Source organism: Lepisosteus platostomus, chromosome 10 (assembly GCF_059453375.1).
Source record: "Lepisosteus platostomus isolate fLepPlt1 chromosome 10, fLepPlt1.hap1, whole genome shotgun sequence".
Lineage (NCBI taxonomy): Eukaryota > Metazoa > Chordata > Actinopteri > Semionotiformes > Lepisosteidae > Lepisosteus > Lepisosteus platostomus.
In genome coordinates this window covers 13,346,319-13,362,581 of record NC_142620.1, presented here as the reverse complement: position 1 = coordinate 13,362,581, position 16,263 = coordinate 13,346,319, and the positions used below count along the sequence as shown (strand labels likewise).

Genomic DNA, 16,263 nt, shown 5'->3' with positions numbered 1-16,263 from the left:
GGTGAAAATGGCCGTCATTCAAATAAGCACCAAATTAATTTCCACCAAATAGTAGAATCCTCCAGCTTTACTACAGTACTTTATCTCCTGTAATATTATAAATATTGTAATATCACAAATATTCAAAAGCACAACACCAAATTACTAGATTGGGGTGTGTTATGTGGAACATTATCACAGTTCTATAACCTGTGTTTGAAGATATGTATATTCCAGTATTCTGAAAACATCCATCTCATATGATGCAGAGTTTACTTTTTTGAACTAAGATGTATTTTTTATTATTGTCCCATATTGACGGTTACACCCTGATCAGACATGTGCATTACAGGGACCTTATCTGTTGTAAATAATGCATAATTTAACACTATTTGTTATCCATTTATTATTTAGAAGTTACCGTTCAATTGCTTTGTGGCTATGAAACGTGTTGTAAAAATTGACTCACTATTGACAGGTCATAGGTAAGTTTTAATTTTGTAAAAACTGATTGCACTTACTGTAGCTGTTTTTCACATACAGCTCACACATGCAGAAAGCTTCAGCAGATATACAGCAGACACCCAGGTCGAGACAAATATTCCCAGTACCCTACCTAACAACGAAAAAAACATGAAAGGGCCTAATGCTGTTGGGGTCTCTAATTTATTTTTCAATGATCTTTTAAGTGTCTTGTGGACAGTGGCACTGCAAATCTTAGAATACTGCTATCAAGCCACATATTATGAAGAGCAAGGTGTTAAATTGCTTTAGACAAGGATGCAAGATGGAGCAATCCAGTGCATCACAGCCTACAAGGTAATTTTCAAAATTAAATACAAAACTAAAAGGATAAAGGGGAATTTCTAGTAGCAGATCTGCTTCGAAAAACACTGAAAATCTAGAAGTGCAATTATTTCTGCTGGTGTTACTGTTGTTATAAGGCAGTTCTTCTGTCTGATATCTAGTTGTCTTATTCTGCTCTTTCAGGACCCCATTCAGCCAGAAGGTTTGGACTTTAGATCTTCAGAAAATCATGAGCTTCACTGTATGTGCAGCCACACTGGCTTGATTCATTGTACACAATACCGCACTATACTATAACATGAGGCAGGGCGCTGGATGAGAAGGACAATGGAGTTATAACTTGGTCAATACATAGGCATAAATATTTCATTTCTGTGGTTGGTGCAGATCAATTAATATGTCTCTCTGCTCTCCAGCCAGACTCCACTTCTACAGTTGGGCACTAATAAATATCAGTAAACAGCTTCAGAAGGTCAGAATTTAGCACACACCACAGTGGAAGACAGCCATTGTTTCGATTTTTAACAATGAAACTCAGATGAATCGCAAACTTCTGAAACCTTTTTTTTATTACTTAAAAAGATATTTACAAACATTTATTTGGAAAACCAAACAATTGGGCAAGTATAAAATCAGTTCACAAGGGTATATGCAGAATTGCTTATTTTACCTTAGGTCGTTAAACATTTATGAACTGAGGCCAAAAAATCAATTCTTTTTGCTATGCATTTACTATCTGTCAGGTTCATTTTACAGAAATAGAAAGCTGCCCTCTATAATAAGCCTTTTCCCTTTTAAGGCTGAAAACCTTTCTATACCATTAACTTGCCTTTGGGTTATGAAAACCAGAATAGGAGGAAAGCTGTCTATAAGGAATAAAATATATCTGAACATAAGCTCCTTATTAGGAGACAAGGATAATGTATTAAGCCCTAGCTATTGACAGTTACTTCTATTTATGAATTTAATTTTCATTTTTATTTGTATTATCTGGGAATTCTGAATTTGCACTGCAGCAGTAATCAAGTGTCTAAAACCTGAAGTATCTTATTAATGTTATGATGTAAATATGCATTTTTATTAAAAGTATTTTAGTGTTTTTATGCATTGAGTCAATAATGCCGCAGAGCTAACAGACGGTTCGGAACAAATGTGTTAGCAGAGGTTTTAATATCTGTTAAAAAAGAGGATAACCGATTTTTTAATAGATATTTAATAAAGCCAGGGCTTTGTGTGACCAAGACTGAAACTGACAAAAATAAAATAATGTAATAAATAAGTTAAATAAAAAGAACAATTAATATATTATGGCTTTTATCCAACCCATCAACACTGTACAAGTCTTTTTTTAACATTTCAATTTGATAAAGTGACATCTGCTGGCTCTAATCGCAATAACACCTTGAAAGGCAACATAACAGCTAACCTAACATAAACTTGTGAATGAGCAATTCATGTTCACGGTTTATCGTGTCAGTCAATTCAGTTCGGAGTATGTCCTGCCGTCAGTCTATACCTGTAGGAGGAATCTTGAGGATAGTGCAGTTGTCCAATTTCCAATTTGGGCAGATGGGCCAGGTTCCCAGAGCAGCCAGTAACCAGTGGGTGAGTGTAAAACTGTCCAGGAAAAGCAAAAGCCCGTGTTGAGCTGTAATCTTCCTATCAGAGCAGGAAATAACTGCTACCATGTGTCCAAAAACAAAAATGTCCAACAGTGTGGCTTGACATGTACCCCTGTAACTGGCACCCTGAGCTGTAGTGTAAGGGTCTGCTTTCTGCTACTGTCTCCAATCCCATCTCTGCCGATGCGGTTTCTCGTTAAAGGGTCCCTGTCCAGTGAAAACGGCCAGCGTTGACACGCGAACTGCTGGGATAACGCCAGCGGCCCTGGGTCTGTCATACTGCAGAGGCCCCGCTGCATTTATAGTGGTACTGTCGCAGGTAGTCCTGCAGGGAGGTTGGCAAGGGCAGGCCGTCGATGCCCTGGTAGGTGGTGCAGCTGCAGATGACGGCCCTGCACAGGTGCTGCAGAGGGAAGGGGAAGTTGCGGGGCAGGGGCCGGGAGAGCAGGGGCTCAAAGAAGAGGCAGGTGGCCGGGTCGCTGTAGTGCCGGAGCAGCCCCGTGACGCTGGGGTCCCGGTACACGCAGGGGTCCCGGCCGTCGAAGCTGAAGCGCTTGCCGCTCTGCTCGATGCGGGCGTGGAGGGAGCGGCTGTAGCGGCGGAAGCTGACGGAGAAGAGGAACTCCTCCTGGGCCGAGTCCCTCAGCAGGAAGGTCCCTTCCGGCTGCCCCTCCAGGAGCTCCTCCGCCTCGTAGCGGTCCAGAACTCCCCAGTAGCACGGGCTGTTGTTAATCTGGAGGAGGTCGGGCACCAGGCAGTGCATGGAGCCCGGCGGGGGGGAGTCCTGGCCTGCCTCAGGCCTCAGGCTCAGATCCCATTCTTCAAGGCTTCCCTCCCCTCCTCCCTGCGACCTCGGCAGACGGATCTCCTCCCAGGAAATGAGAGCCGGAGGGGACGCCGAGCCCGGCCCGTCTTTCTGCTCAGCCTCCACACCCTTCAGGCTGCCTTGCTTCTTGATCAGGTGCCAGCAGTGGGCCAGCTCCGACTTGGGGGAAAAGGGGCACTTGTCCTGCATGAGCTCCGACACGTGGATCTTGCGCTTGGACCAGAGCTGCACGGAGAGCACCCGGGAGGTGCCAGCCGGGTGGTGGTGGTGGTGGTGGTGATGAGAGCGGATGGGGAAACACTGGCCCACCGCGTCCTGGAACTTCTGCCGGAGGGAACGCCTGGACAGGGCTTTGCGACAGGAGGGCCGCTCGCAGTCGCCGTCGCCGGCCGGGGAGCAGCTGCACCTCGTCTCCCTGTGCCTGCGGGGGCAGGAAGCCGAGCGGCCCGCGTGCCCCGGCTCCTCCCCCTCCGCGGCTCCCGGGGCGGGCTCGTTGCGGGTTCCTCGCGAACGTTTCTTGCTGCTCCAGGCGTAGCTGTCCGCGCTCCTGCTGCGGTTACACTTGGGCCGTGCGTCGGCACTCCAGGCCTTCTTTTCGGACATCTCCGCCCTGCTGGAGGTCACAGAGCTGCCATTAACACAAAGCACTGCTGTCTGTGTGTGTGTGTGGGGGGGGGTGGGGGTGGGGGCAACACCAAACTATAACTGAGCCAAAAGGTAAAAAAGATCAGTATGTCATCTGCAAACCCTTCATGGGCAACAGATTTCGATTGTTCTACAGACACAATGATACAACTACAGCCACAGGTCATGTCATGTCATGTCATTTGCCAAACCGCTTTATACCCTACGGTGTCGCAGGAAGCCAGAGCCTATTCAGCAATCAACGAGAGTAAGGCAGGATACACCCTGGACGGGGCGCCAGGGGACAATTTTGAGGCCACGGTAAAAGCATTTAACGTCTCATCCCGAAAGACAGCGCCCACTACAGTAGAGTGTCCCAGCCACTATACCGGGGCATTAGGACCCACACAGACAGCATGGTGGGCACCCCCCACTGATCCCACTACCACCATTTCCAGCAGCAACCATAGCTTCCCAGAAGGTCTCTCATCCAGGTACTGACCAGGGTCAACCCTGCTTAGCTTCAGTGGGCTGCCAGTTGGGAGTTGCAGGGTAATATGACTGCTGGCTACAGCCACAGGTTTACTGGGTAAATTGCCCTGGCTCTGATCAGCAATAGATTTACCTTTGGAGGGCAGTTCAGGTTTGTGTTTACAATACAGAGATTATCTTTGTGTTCTCTGGTGTGGTTTTATATTGTCAGATCTGCCTTTCCCCTTTTCACAGACTGAAACTTAGGACAACAAGGTACTCAAGTTCCTTTTCACCCTTTTCTTTTTTTAAAAAAATGTTAAGTTACGCTTCACAAAAGTTCAAACAGCCTGCTTTTAGCTGTTGCTTAATATAAGACGTTACCAAGCTCGATTTTTCTGTGCTGTAACCCCTTGAGTTTTGCAATGGTTTGAATAATACAATTAATGAAAATTCAGCTAGCAAAGAAAATACCTCGGAAGAAGAAACGTTTTCTTTCTGTGATTACACTTACCAGTAACTAGTTGTGACAGTTAAATGAAGCTCGTGTTAGTACTGTAGGTCAGCAGTTCTGGTTAGATTTCCCAGTCTGAAACAGTGCAGTAATTTTCCACATTCATATAATCCCAATAGGATTTGCTTCTTCAGTCTGTGGGAAAATGCGAAAGGAAATTAGTTCTTGAGCTCCTTCAGTTAGACCCAGTGGGAATAGGAAGGGATATGACACACCAAGCGTCTGCGAAATTTAACAATGGAGGTTACTGGAAAGTGCTTCACAATTTTAAGTATTATATCGAAATTTTTACTTGAAGCGTTGCTTCAATACTTCACTCATAAACGCTTCGTTAAAAAGATTAATCTGAAGTCAAAAGCGTGCGATGTATAATTGGCATACTGCTTGCTGTAGTACCGCTACCATGCCCGGACATGTACAAGTTGAAATAAACGGGCCACCCTCCGCACGATAAAATACGCTTCAAACACCTTTTCCGATAAGTGTCTTAAAATAACACAAATGTTGTCAATAATATTTTTAATGTGTTAAGTAAATATCAGAGTACGATATTTGTAAAATATAGTAATATTGTCGAGTGTCTGTTCGACATTTAAACAGAGTTTATTTTGGTATTAAGAGTTATTTATATATTTCAATGTCTTTACAAAATTAAAATAGGCCATTTAAAAGCATTATGAAATGGACTGTACAGAAGTCATTTTATGATATAAAACAAAACATAAACAGACATAAAGAACTGCTAAAAAACTAATAATTTTAGCATTCATGGGATTACGTTTTTACGCAAGTTTAGGATTTTTATTAGAATGACAAGGTGTGCAGAAAAAACACAATATAATGTATGACTTACACTGCGCATCGTGCATTGATTTCAAGAGAAAAAAGGACATCTTACCTTCTATATACTATAGTTTAAAAAAAAGAAAAGTTCTCAGCCCGTTTATATTCGACAGCAGACCAATAGCGCCTAGCGCCCCAGATTGAGCAAGCATGCAGGACAGACTGACTCGCAGGCGCAGGCTCGCTTGTTCTCTCGCTTTAAAAGGACAGGCAAAGCCTTCAGGAATTCCGCTGGGAGCTGCATTGTTTTCTCACCAGCCTGAGAAGTAATAGGAATCCCTCCCCTTAGCATAACGCATCGCCTGTGTAAAGTTCGCCATTGCTTAAGAGTAAACTGCCCATATAAAATAACCCTTCCTCCCTTGGGTGACCGAGGTGCGTTTGGACACGAGACCAATGGCACGCGTGACATAAACACTATCATGTGTTTTATTGAAAAAATAATGAAATCTAAAAATGCCTGGTCACTGTAGCAAGTTTCCATAGAAGTTGTTTTCCTTGGATTTTCCTTGGAATCCACTCTTGCACCTTTCGAGTTTAAACATAAACATAGGAAGACTAGTCACACACTCAACTTCCCATTCAAACGACTTCAGCTAAGATCACTTCGAAAAAACTACTTTTACTAGCTCTTGTATCATCTTCTTTTAAGTCACGCGCTCTGAGAGTCTCTAGACACATTCGAGTTATTTCCAAAAACATTTTTACATTCGTAGCAATCGAGAAAATGGAAAATAACGGTTCGTGGTATTTACAGATCATTAAATATACATTTTTTTTCTAAACAACCTTTGTGTAATTAAAACAGACTCCAGTTTCTGTCTCCTGTATGTAAAGCCTTGTTAGGAAGGAAACGAGGAAGCTTTTAGACAGCATCGAAGCCTAATTTATCGATTAGATAATCGATAAGGCCCCTTTTCTAAAGTTGTTTTACATCCGGCACTAGAATTGTAGGTTGACATAGGACAGTAGCCTTCTGACACAGGAACCTTTCGCTATCAGCTCTTGTATTTTTCCGCTTTTGACCTGCTGAAAGAGTATCGGATATCAAAACGGAACAGCCGACTGCTGGACATCCAGGCCAGTTAAAAGGGCAACGAATCAATTCAATAATCCATCTTCAGTGATCATTAACAGGGTGATGTCATGTTCTTATTTATAACTGATTTTCATGGTTCTACCCCGTCTTCTCTTTCCAGACACCATAAACGCGTATTATATTTATTTATTATTCATCAAAGCAGAAGCATTACAGCCAGCGAAATCAAAATACCGGCTCTATCTTAAAGCTTTGAACCTAATGAGGGAGAAAGAGAGGAAGGAATCATTAGTCAGTTTTTAAAGATCGGGATAATGCGATGACATCTTCCTTCCTATGAAACGCCATGTGTTAAATATTTGATGAGTCTTACGTTATGTAGACCAACAAGAACAATATTTATTGTCAGATTACAGGATAGGCTATTAATTTCCTATCAGGACTAAAGCCAAATTTAGAGAAAGCATGGATGAGTCCAAAAGGAAAGGCACTATGCAATGAAAACAATAAAATCATCAAGTAACTACTGTGTTAGTGGAAACAAAGTTTGTCAGGATCTTTTTCTTGTTTGCGCAATGGAGAGACCTAAGAAAACAGAATCAGAAAACAATCCTCTGCACATCCCCATGTCATTCTATGATTTCCGTTGGTAATACTATTTCCTTAATTGCTTTCAATTTGTGTAGCACTTTTCATTACTTGGGTTCCCACGTCGCTTTATACACGACTTCATCCGTAAGAGTTGTAAGGCGCCCACCTGCAAGCCAAGGGACTGCCGTACTGTGCCAACAGCTACATTAATGCGCAGTAGATCACATGTGGAAGTGATCAATTACTTCACTAATTCAAAAGGCCTACAATACAAAAGAAAAAAAAACAGTGAAAGATTTTGTGTCAATTACATTTTTAATAGGAAAATAGGACAAAACATAATACGTTTATTGCTTAAAAAAGCGAAGTGTATACTGTAGGGCTCATTATATAGCAGATTTTAATGCAGAGGAATAAATACCAATTTATATTAATCTTATCTAAAGTATGTTGGTGTGGGGCTCCAGCTATATAGAGACACAATTCCGAATTCTAACTGATTATGTTTAAACTGGATTGCTGGGCATTAAACTTGCTTTACTAAAGATCTATGTCTGGAGAGGAAAATCTTTAAAAGCCTATCTGGCTTGAGTGACTGTTTTTGCCTTTCAAGCACAGAAAAGGATGACAGTTCAACAGGAAACACATACCCATTTCTCAGGCTGTCACGCATGAAGTATGAAAATGTACTTTTTTATGGGGCCATCAAATTATGGGATTTCAGGTTTTTGACCAGCATTTCTGTGATTGCCTCGCCAAATTCCAAAGAAAAGACTTTAAACAGTTTCCAAAAGCACAAAGGTATGGAAACACTGTGAATAATTGAAGAATTATTGTGAAGCTTACAAATAATATTTTGTTGTTTCTATACAGTATTTCATGAGGCTGAACATATTATTGGGACTGTGTATACAGACTGCTCAGCAAATTCTTTATGCACATTAGTGGTGAACAGTTTATCACTGCTGAAGCGAGATTTTATCAGGGCCTTTATTAAAGCCTGATATTACAGCTTCATTGATCGGAATAACAGTAGGCTTGTGGCTATACATACTGAATAATTGATGTGTCACTACTGTCGAATATTAGAGTAAAAGCTCTATAAACAGATTCCATTCTTTTATGAGTTTGCTTCATCTCATTGCCTTTCATTTTTTAAAGTATTATTCCTCCCTGCTGCCCTGTTAAAAACTGGGGAAATTGGAGCTGGGAATTCACAAACACTATTATTTGCCACTCAATCTTTAGTTTTGGTAAGGCGTTTCAAGGCGGGTGTAACTTCCTAAAACAAATGCAATTGAAAGACAAATACTGTTGAAGAAAATGTTCAGCAGAATTTCACTTATCTATGTTGCAAGATGGGTAGACTATTAAATATAGGATACGTCTCATAAGTCAGATCAAATGTTGGAGGAAATCCTGTTCTACTGGGTAGACTCTTTTTATTTTGTCATTTAAAGTGGAATTAGAAGTACAACTGTAGTCAACTTTTAATGGTTCTTGTAACCCTAACCGTACTGAAGCCGGATATGCCCGATCACTTAAGTACCATTTTTAAGGCATTTTTCACCTAATGGATAACTTGCCTAAAGACGATACATTATTGAAAAGGATCAAGGTCTGAGAGATTTGTTCCGTGGTTTTGGTTATTTTAGACTCTTCTTTCTGGGTCTTTAGAAGCATTTTAAAATGTTATGATTCTAGGGGTTCAGAGACAGACTGCAGAATTGCTCAGTGGAATCCCCAGCTAGGGTTAGGGTTGGGGTTCCTACACATAATGGATAATTTGTAGGCTCAGTGCTGGATTGTGGGGCCCAAGTAAGCTTAGCATGAGTGAAAATTTGGTCCTATTTTCAATTTGTTTTTTGGAGAGTTTTGGCTGCTTACATTGTATGCACCGCTCAGTAATTGTCATCCAAAACTGAGTCACATCAAAAGTTGGAAGTAACCCTGTTCTAATGGGAAAACAATCTTAATTGTGTCATTTAAAGAGGAACTGCAGTCACCATTTAATGGCTCTTGTGACCCTAACCCTACTCAGACCTGAAAGGCTTGATCATTTCAGTACCATTTTTACAGCATTTTTCATCTGATGGAAAATTTGCCTAAAGAAGATATAGTATAAATGAGAGGAGGTAATTCAGGCATCAAGCTCACTTTTGATTTGTTATGTGATAGTCATAAAGTACAATTTTGGATAAAAACTCTAAAAACTACTCATGTACCATTTAAAGTTATTAAGCTCCTGGTGAGAAGCTGATGTCTTACCTTTTGTACCAGATGATTTTGTACCTTTTCTACGTCCGGTCCTCCACAGAAGCAAATTAATTAAGCCCTCCTGTAATATGTTTTAAATGATGTAAAAAATATTTCTCATCCATAATATACTGTATCTCACATGGGCATCAAGGTGGGTAACCTTGCGGCCTCACTGCTCCGTGGTTAAGTCAGATTGTGACTAAGGATACCTTCTGTGCGGAGTTTGTATGTTCCCCATTCGGACACATATTTTTTCTTTCTAAAGTTTAAAGACATGCTATCCAGGTGAACTGGTGTTCCTAAACCTTGCCCTTGTGTGTGGGTGTCCTTTCCAGGGCCCATTTTCTGTAGATACGCTCTCTGGCTCACTGCAACACTGAATTATACAAAGATGTTGAAAACATTCAAAGTGAATGAATGGAATATTCTCAAATGTTCTGTAAAATGACATTTGTATACAGCATAATTTACGGTCACCGATGTATCAACTGATCCCTTTAATTTGGAAGTAACATATAAAAATCATTTTGGAGAACCGCTTCATGAAAGGTTCTTAGACAACACCACTTTTTTTAGTATCTTCAATGACTGGCAGATCCCTGAACAATTCTTGTAATTTATCCGTTTGCTTTCCAAATTCCACAAACTATTGATGATTTCAAGAGATAATACCTGCCAGACTTCACCCCTCCAAAGACAGAATCTGAGCAGCTGCTCTAGCATATGAAAACCACAACATTATTCAAACAGACTAACTGTTCCTCTTATTTAATGATTGGATGCTACTTTAGTAGGATGTTAATGTGTTTAAATGCATAGTTGGCAACAGGTAACTGCCGGTTCCATATTATGGAAGTCATTACTCCTATTAAGTTTCTCATCCGAGAAATGTAAAGACAAGAGGTAGTCTTATGACTCTCTCAGTCTTATTCTTTTCTCCATTTATCTTCATTATGGTATGGAAAGTGCCAACGAGTACAGTAGCAACCCAAGGTTTTTTTAATATCAATTATTGAAAGTTTTCATATAAGAAACTGTGTCACAGACTCACCACAGAAATGATTAATTGCTGGAAAACATGAATAAATAAGGTAGGTACTTAGCTCACTAAACTTTCCTTCCCCACCAGTAATACAGATAGCTGTAAAAGAGCCTTATTAATGGAGATATTTTAAAATGAAAAAGAACCATATTTGGGTTCTCACTAAAAAGCTGCCTACTGATACAGTCACTTCCAGTGTAATGTAATGATAGAAAGGAAAGCTTTTTTGTTACTTTCAGAGCCTTTTCCGCCCAAATCTTCCCCTCAGGGCAAGCAAAGGTCTGCTCTAGCATCACCGTTCTGCTCTGTGTAACAAAATAGACCCACTTAAATGCAGACAGTCTCACAATGCTTTTACGTGGTGCTAATATAAAACCAGTAAATCACTTCTTTGGAAAAACATTAACAAGATAAGTATCACACGTGAGGGATATCATATCAGCGGATTTGCACATCAAAGGTGCTCTCCTGTGGGCAGAATGAGACCCAGCACATAACCTCTGAATCCTAAAAAATGGTCACTTCCCCCGTTCTAACATTGATTTCCTGGAATTGAACATTAAGCTCATTTCAGTTTGATTGAACTTAAGATCTGGTGCCCTTGGCTCAATTCAATAGCTCAGGAGGGGCCTGACCTCCTGCATTAGGAGGCCAGCAGTTGAAATCGCAGCTTGATTTCTTCACTACCCCAGAGTAGCCATTAGGACCAGCTAGAATATGTCTCTTATACCATTCAATTAGATGATCCATAATTCTGTTATGTGAACCTGTGTATCAGTTTTCTGTCTTGATTAGTTATGCATGTGTAAAAGTAGCTCTGCATCTCCTGCTCAGTTTCATGGATATAGTCAATAAATAGTTTGAATTTTGTCCATCTTTTATGCTGGTTAACTGATTAAAGTGTTGTTTTTTTCAATGTGAGTATTAAGCGCCATCCTCCATGATATCCATCACATTTTCTCCTGCCTTTCATCATGTATGTTAGCTTTCTGCCTGCTGGGGTTGGTTTTTTAAACAGCTCAAAATTCCCAGTCAGGATCAGGCTATATTATTGTAGCACTCTGGGAATAATCCCATTTGGCCCAGTGAGAAGATTACCCCTTTTCTGTTCAGTCTTTCCTAGACAGAAGTGCTGGAGTCTGAGGCTGATGACACACTGGTCGAATCACATTAGTCAAAGCCTTTCTGCCTGTTCTGAGACGGCACGCTTGTCTATCATTCTCCATCATAATTCACTTAAGCACACAAGTGGTTTTAGTAATGGATATATCCCAAACAAGTAACTTCCACTGGACTGCTGCTTCACTTAAAAATGTCTGCATGCTTGCCTAGAGCAGGCACTGTCTTGGTTAGGGAGCATGTGGTGCACAGTCACCAGTATCACCAGTAGTCACCATACAGTCTCTGTTGTGTTGTGGAATTCTTTAGTGATCAGCAATGCAGCGACTCGTGCTCTTTAACCTTTTCATGAATCTGACAGTGCTCAAGGATGTTAGCCTGTGCAACATGTGCATTGAGGATGTTTACAATATTGATTTCAATCCTATCCTCCAACTCCAGAGAGATCCAAAATTCCCTTATAAAGGAAATCTGTACAGACACAATGTAAATAATAAAAATAATGTATACACTAAACTATACATCTATTAGCATTTTAAAGCCATGAGGTCATAGCCCTGCCGATGGATTACAAAATAGACTAGATGGGCTGCTGATTGGACTCCTTTTCTTCAGAACCTTTTTAGTTATTTTTTATTAACCACTTAGTCCAATACACAGCGATGAGCCTGAGCCTAACATGGCCATGAATGAGTGCAAAGCAGGATATACCCTGCATGGGGCGCCAGTCCCATCTCCACGGGGAACAATTTAGAGACACCACTAACAGTTTTCTTCTTTCTTATGGGACTGTGAGAGGAAGCCAGGGCACCCAAACAGAAAACCCAAAGAACTGTAGGGTGAAAATAGAAGTGACATATTAAGCACACCACAGGCCAGAATTGAACCCAGGACCCTAGAACTGTGAGGCCACAATGCAAATTGACAAACCACCATCCTGCAGTCCCGTAAGATATTCTTCACACACAGCTTTTTGTTGTCCCGTGTCCTCTGGTAAGGTATAGGAGCTGTAATCTTTTTAAAAATGGCTTTATGTTAGCTGGATACAGCAATACTTGAAAATCAATAAAAGCTCTCGGCTGAAGAGTGAAATTCCAGTAACTCCATGCTGCTTATAAACCATGCTGGAGGGAGCAGTCAAAGACATTGATGACACCTGCAGGCCAGTGGATTTTAAACCAATTTATTATGAACATAGATGCCTCAGATTAGGCAATCTAATTAAATATGATTTAATTTGGACTTTTTTAAATTAAGGAAAGAGTACAATGAAACAGCTGGTGCTGAGATCATTATTCCCCTTGTCAGCCAAATGTTGGGCGTATTATTCCCTGTGCACCTTTTTGTGCAGTGTTCAGTACGTTTGATGATATAAGAAGTGCAGATAATAATTAATGTTCTGTCTGAGTTACCCAGATGCCTTTTAAAGGGCCTCACTGAACTAAAGCCATTCGTTGAGGAACATCTCAATGGCATACCCCTGAGTGAAATCATTATGAGAATGTAATTGGAGTCAACACCTGGAGAGACTTCAAAGCTTTCAATCACGGAGGTAGTGAATGAATTCCAGAGCAGTGCGAATCAGAGTGTCTTGTTTAAAACTCCAACATACAGTAAGATCCAACAAGAAATGGATTCTTCTAGCATATGTCCCATCGCACATGATATTCTGGGATTGCTCATGCTCTAGTGGAGACAGGCATAGATAAAAGCACTCATGCTTAGTCATGTGCCAGCTTTTATCTTGATATCACGTCCCATCCTTCGGATGACACGTAAAACCGGGGTCCTGACTCTCTGTGGTCATTAAAAAATCCCAGGGCATTTCTTGAGAAGAGTAGGGGTGTCACCCCAGCGCCCTGGCCAATTTTTCCCAGGACTTTTACCAGTCTTGGCCTCCTAATAATCCCCATCTATGAACTGGCTTCATCACTCTATTCTCCCCACTGGTAGCTGGTGTGTGGTGAGCGTAGTGGTGCACTATGACTGCTATCACATCATCCAGGTGAGGCTTTGGGGGTGGAGGGGAGTCCCCATTACCTGTAAAGTGGTTTGAGTGGAGAGTCCAGAAAATTGCTGTAGAAGTGTAAAGAATTATTATTAAAATGATTTAAGCCAATAATCAATGCAGTTATAAGATTAAAAATATAAAAAAATGATTATAAGAAGTGGAGTTGTGTCCTTGTTATCTTGTAGGCTGAAGAAACTATCCATCTGAAAAAATGCATTTAGAGTCTAATTGATTGAAAGGCTTTAACAGATCAGCAAAATGATAGACAGAGGGTGAGTTCCCACTTGATCCACACACCTCCTAACCACCATGTTTTTATTAACATAGCACAATGCTGCAGGTGTGCTGGCACTAAAGTAAGTAACTTGATAACTAAAATACAAACAGCAATTCCCGTTAAGCAACAACAGTTCATTGAAATTTATCTTGCTGGGGCTTTTTATTCTCATAAACAAACATTTCCGTTTCCCCCAACTGTTTATATTGCTCATTTCATTGTGCTCGTTCTCGGCATTGGAAAACATGACGCCCTCCTCCATCTAGTGGGCATTTAGTGCAATTGCGCTCTGGGGAGTTTTGCTTCCCAAGAACTATACTGTATGTACTATATCAGGGATAGTCAACACTTTCATTCCATAACAAATCCTTGCTCCAGCTAATCCTTAATAAACACAGTGATGTTCCACACCTGGTTTAATTAAAAATAAGGAACAATTTAGTGATTAGTTTATTGGAAGATTCAAAATGGTGGCACGGCATGGAATTGACTATCCCAATACTACACTATTCTATTTTATGGGAGTGGGACTGTCCTGTCCTTGATGAGAAATGCTGCTGACATTTTTGTGTGCAAATATTTACAACTCAAAGACGACACCACAGTTGGTCAGGGAGAGAATGAAGAGAGCTGGGAAGATGCCCAGTTCTACTGGATTGAGTGAGAGCACACAGCACTCAAAACACAGCAGCCATTACACTATGTCAGTACTAATGATTGACTTTAGTGTTTAAGACTGAGGTTTTATGTATTGTACTGTATTTAGTGCAATCCACTCCAGAAAAGAGAGGAAACAATTGATGTTAGATTCTCTTATTCTGTTGCTTTTTCAAAACAGTACAAGAAAAAGGCAGGTGAGCAAAATGTTATAACTGTTGTAACTAAAGCAAACAGGTACCATAGCAAATTGTTTAAGCAAAGAAATAGAACACTAAAATTACCTCAACTGTCTTTTAATAGTTTTAATCGTCTTCTGAATTTGGTCTTACATTTATCATGAAAACACCTTTTAGGTGAAGTATAAATAAAACAATGCAAGATTAATGTCACTTAATGTTTTCTTCCTTCTAATCTTGTTTATAATGAAAACATTAGAAGTACAGATGATTTGAATGTTAGGGTGGTAAATGGCTACATCCCCAAAAAACTGATTATGCAGGATGAATGGCTCCATATTGAGATCGATATTCCATTTGATAGAAAGGTAGGGGACACTTTCTTCCTATATTAGAAATCCTGACCTTGATCTTTTAATCAGCCTCATAAATCTGTGCCGAGAAATGTGTCTTAGAACAGAAAAGGACTTTGACTTGGATGAAGCACGAGTAACTGTTATTGCTTATTATAGTTTGGCAAAGCAACGGAGCTTATGTTTATAGACTGGCAATATCAGAAATGTTTTAAACTATGTGATGTACTGTACCTATGTGAAAATAAAGTATGAACTATTCTATTTTTCCTGTTGGTATGAATGATAGGAAGCATCAAGGAACCACCTGGAAGTTATTGATTTCTTCAAACCATTCAAACCAAACCGCTTCATCTACAGTAATTCAGGGTCATGGGGGAGCTGGAGCCTATCCCGGTAAGCAACAGACACAAGGCAGGATACACCCTGGACGGAATGCCAGTCCATTGCAGGACACACACACTCAAACACAGTCCAGGGACAATTTCTCCAGGAGAAATCCAGACTCCAGACAGCAGGCTGGGAACTGAGTCCATGGCCTCACCATTATAACACAGCCATGCTAGTCACTGCTCCACCACCGCACCCTTGTTGACTTCTTCTGGGGGAAAGAACATTAAGATTATTTTTCATCTATTCATCTATATAAACAACATTCAGATCATTTTTCAAATGAAATCAGTATGAATGCCAAATTTGGAATTTGGTTTTGAATTCTTGGTTGTGATTAATTCGACATTTATGGACAATATAATAATAATAATAATAATAATAATAATAATAATAATAATAATAATAATAATAATAATAATAAATAATTGCTTACAGTTATATAGTGCTTTTCTGGACACTGCACTCAAAGAGTTTTACAGGTAATGGGGACTCCCCTCCACCACCACCAATGTGCAGCATCCACCTGGATGATGTGATGGCAGCCATAGTGCATCAGAACGCTCCCCAAACACCAGCTATCAGTGGGGAGGAGAGCAGAGTGATGAAGCCAATTCATAGAGGGGATTATTATGAGGCCATGATTGGTAAGGGCCAATG

General features: G+C 40.6%; 1 protein-coding gene across 2 annotated transcripts; it reads right to left on the bottom strand.

The window, feature by feature from the left end:
* Positions 1-1,337: 1,337 nt before the first annotated feature.
* On the bottom strand, positions 1,338-6,898 carry socs4 (suppressor of cytokine signaling 4). 2 transcript variants are annotated; one of them, XM_088648308.1, is made up of 3 exons: positions 5,742-6,898; positions 4,844-4,978; positions 1,338-3,844 (listed from the first exon to the last, which is right to left on the bottom strand). In XM_088648308.1, the coding sequence occupies exon 3, from the start codon at positions 3,835-3,837 to the stop codon at positions 2,683-2,685; it is 1,155 nt and encodes a 384-aa protein (XP_088504434.1). In that variant the 5' UTR covers positions 3,838-3,844; positions 4,844-4,978; positions 5,742-6,898; the 3' UTR covers positions 1,338-2,682. The 2 variants fall into 2 exon arrangements, with proteins under 2 accessions (XP_088504434.1, XP_088504433.1); XM_088648307.1 differs by having other exon boundaries at positions 1,338-3,847; positions 5,742-6,888.
* Positions 6,899-16,263: the final 9,365 nt, after the last annotated feature.

What these genes read in the sequence shown, in the direction of transcription:
- socs4 (XM_088648308.1), bottom strand. Translation starts at nt 3,837, where the DNA reads ATGTCCGAAAAGAAGGCCTGGAGTGCCGACGCACGGCCCAAGTGTAAC.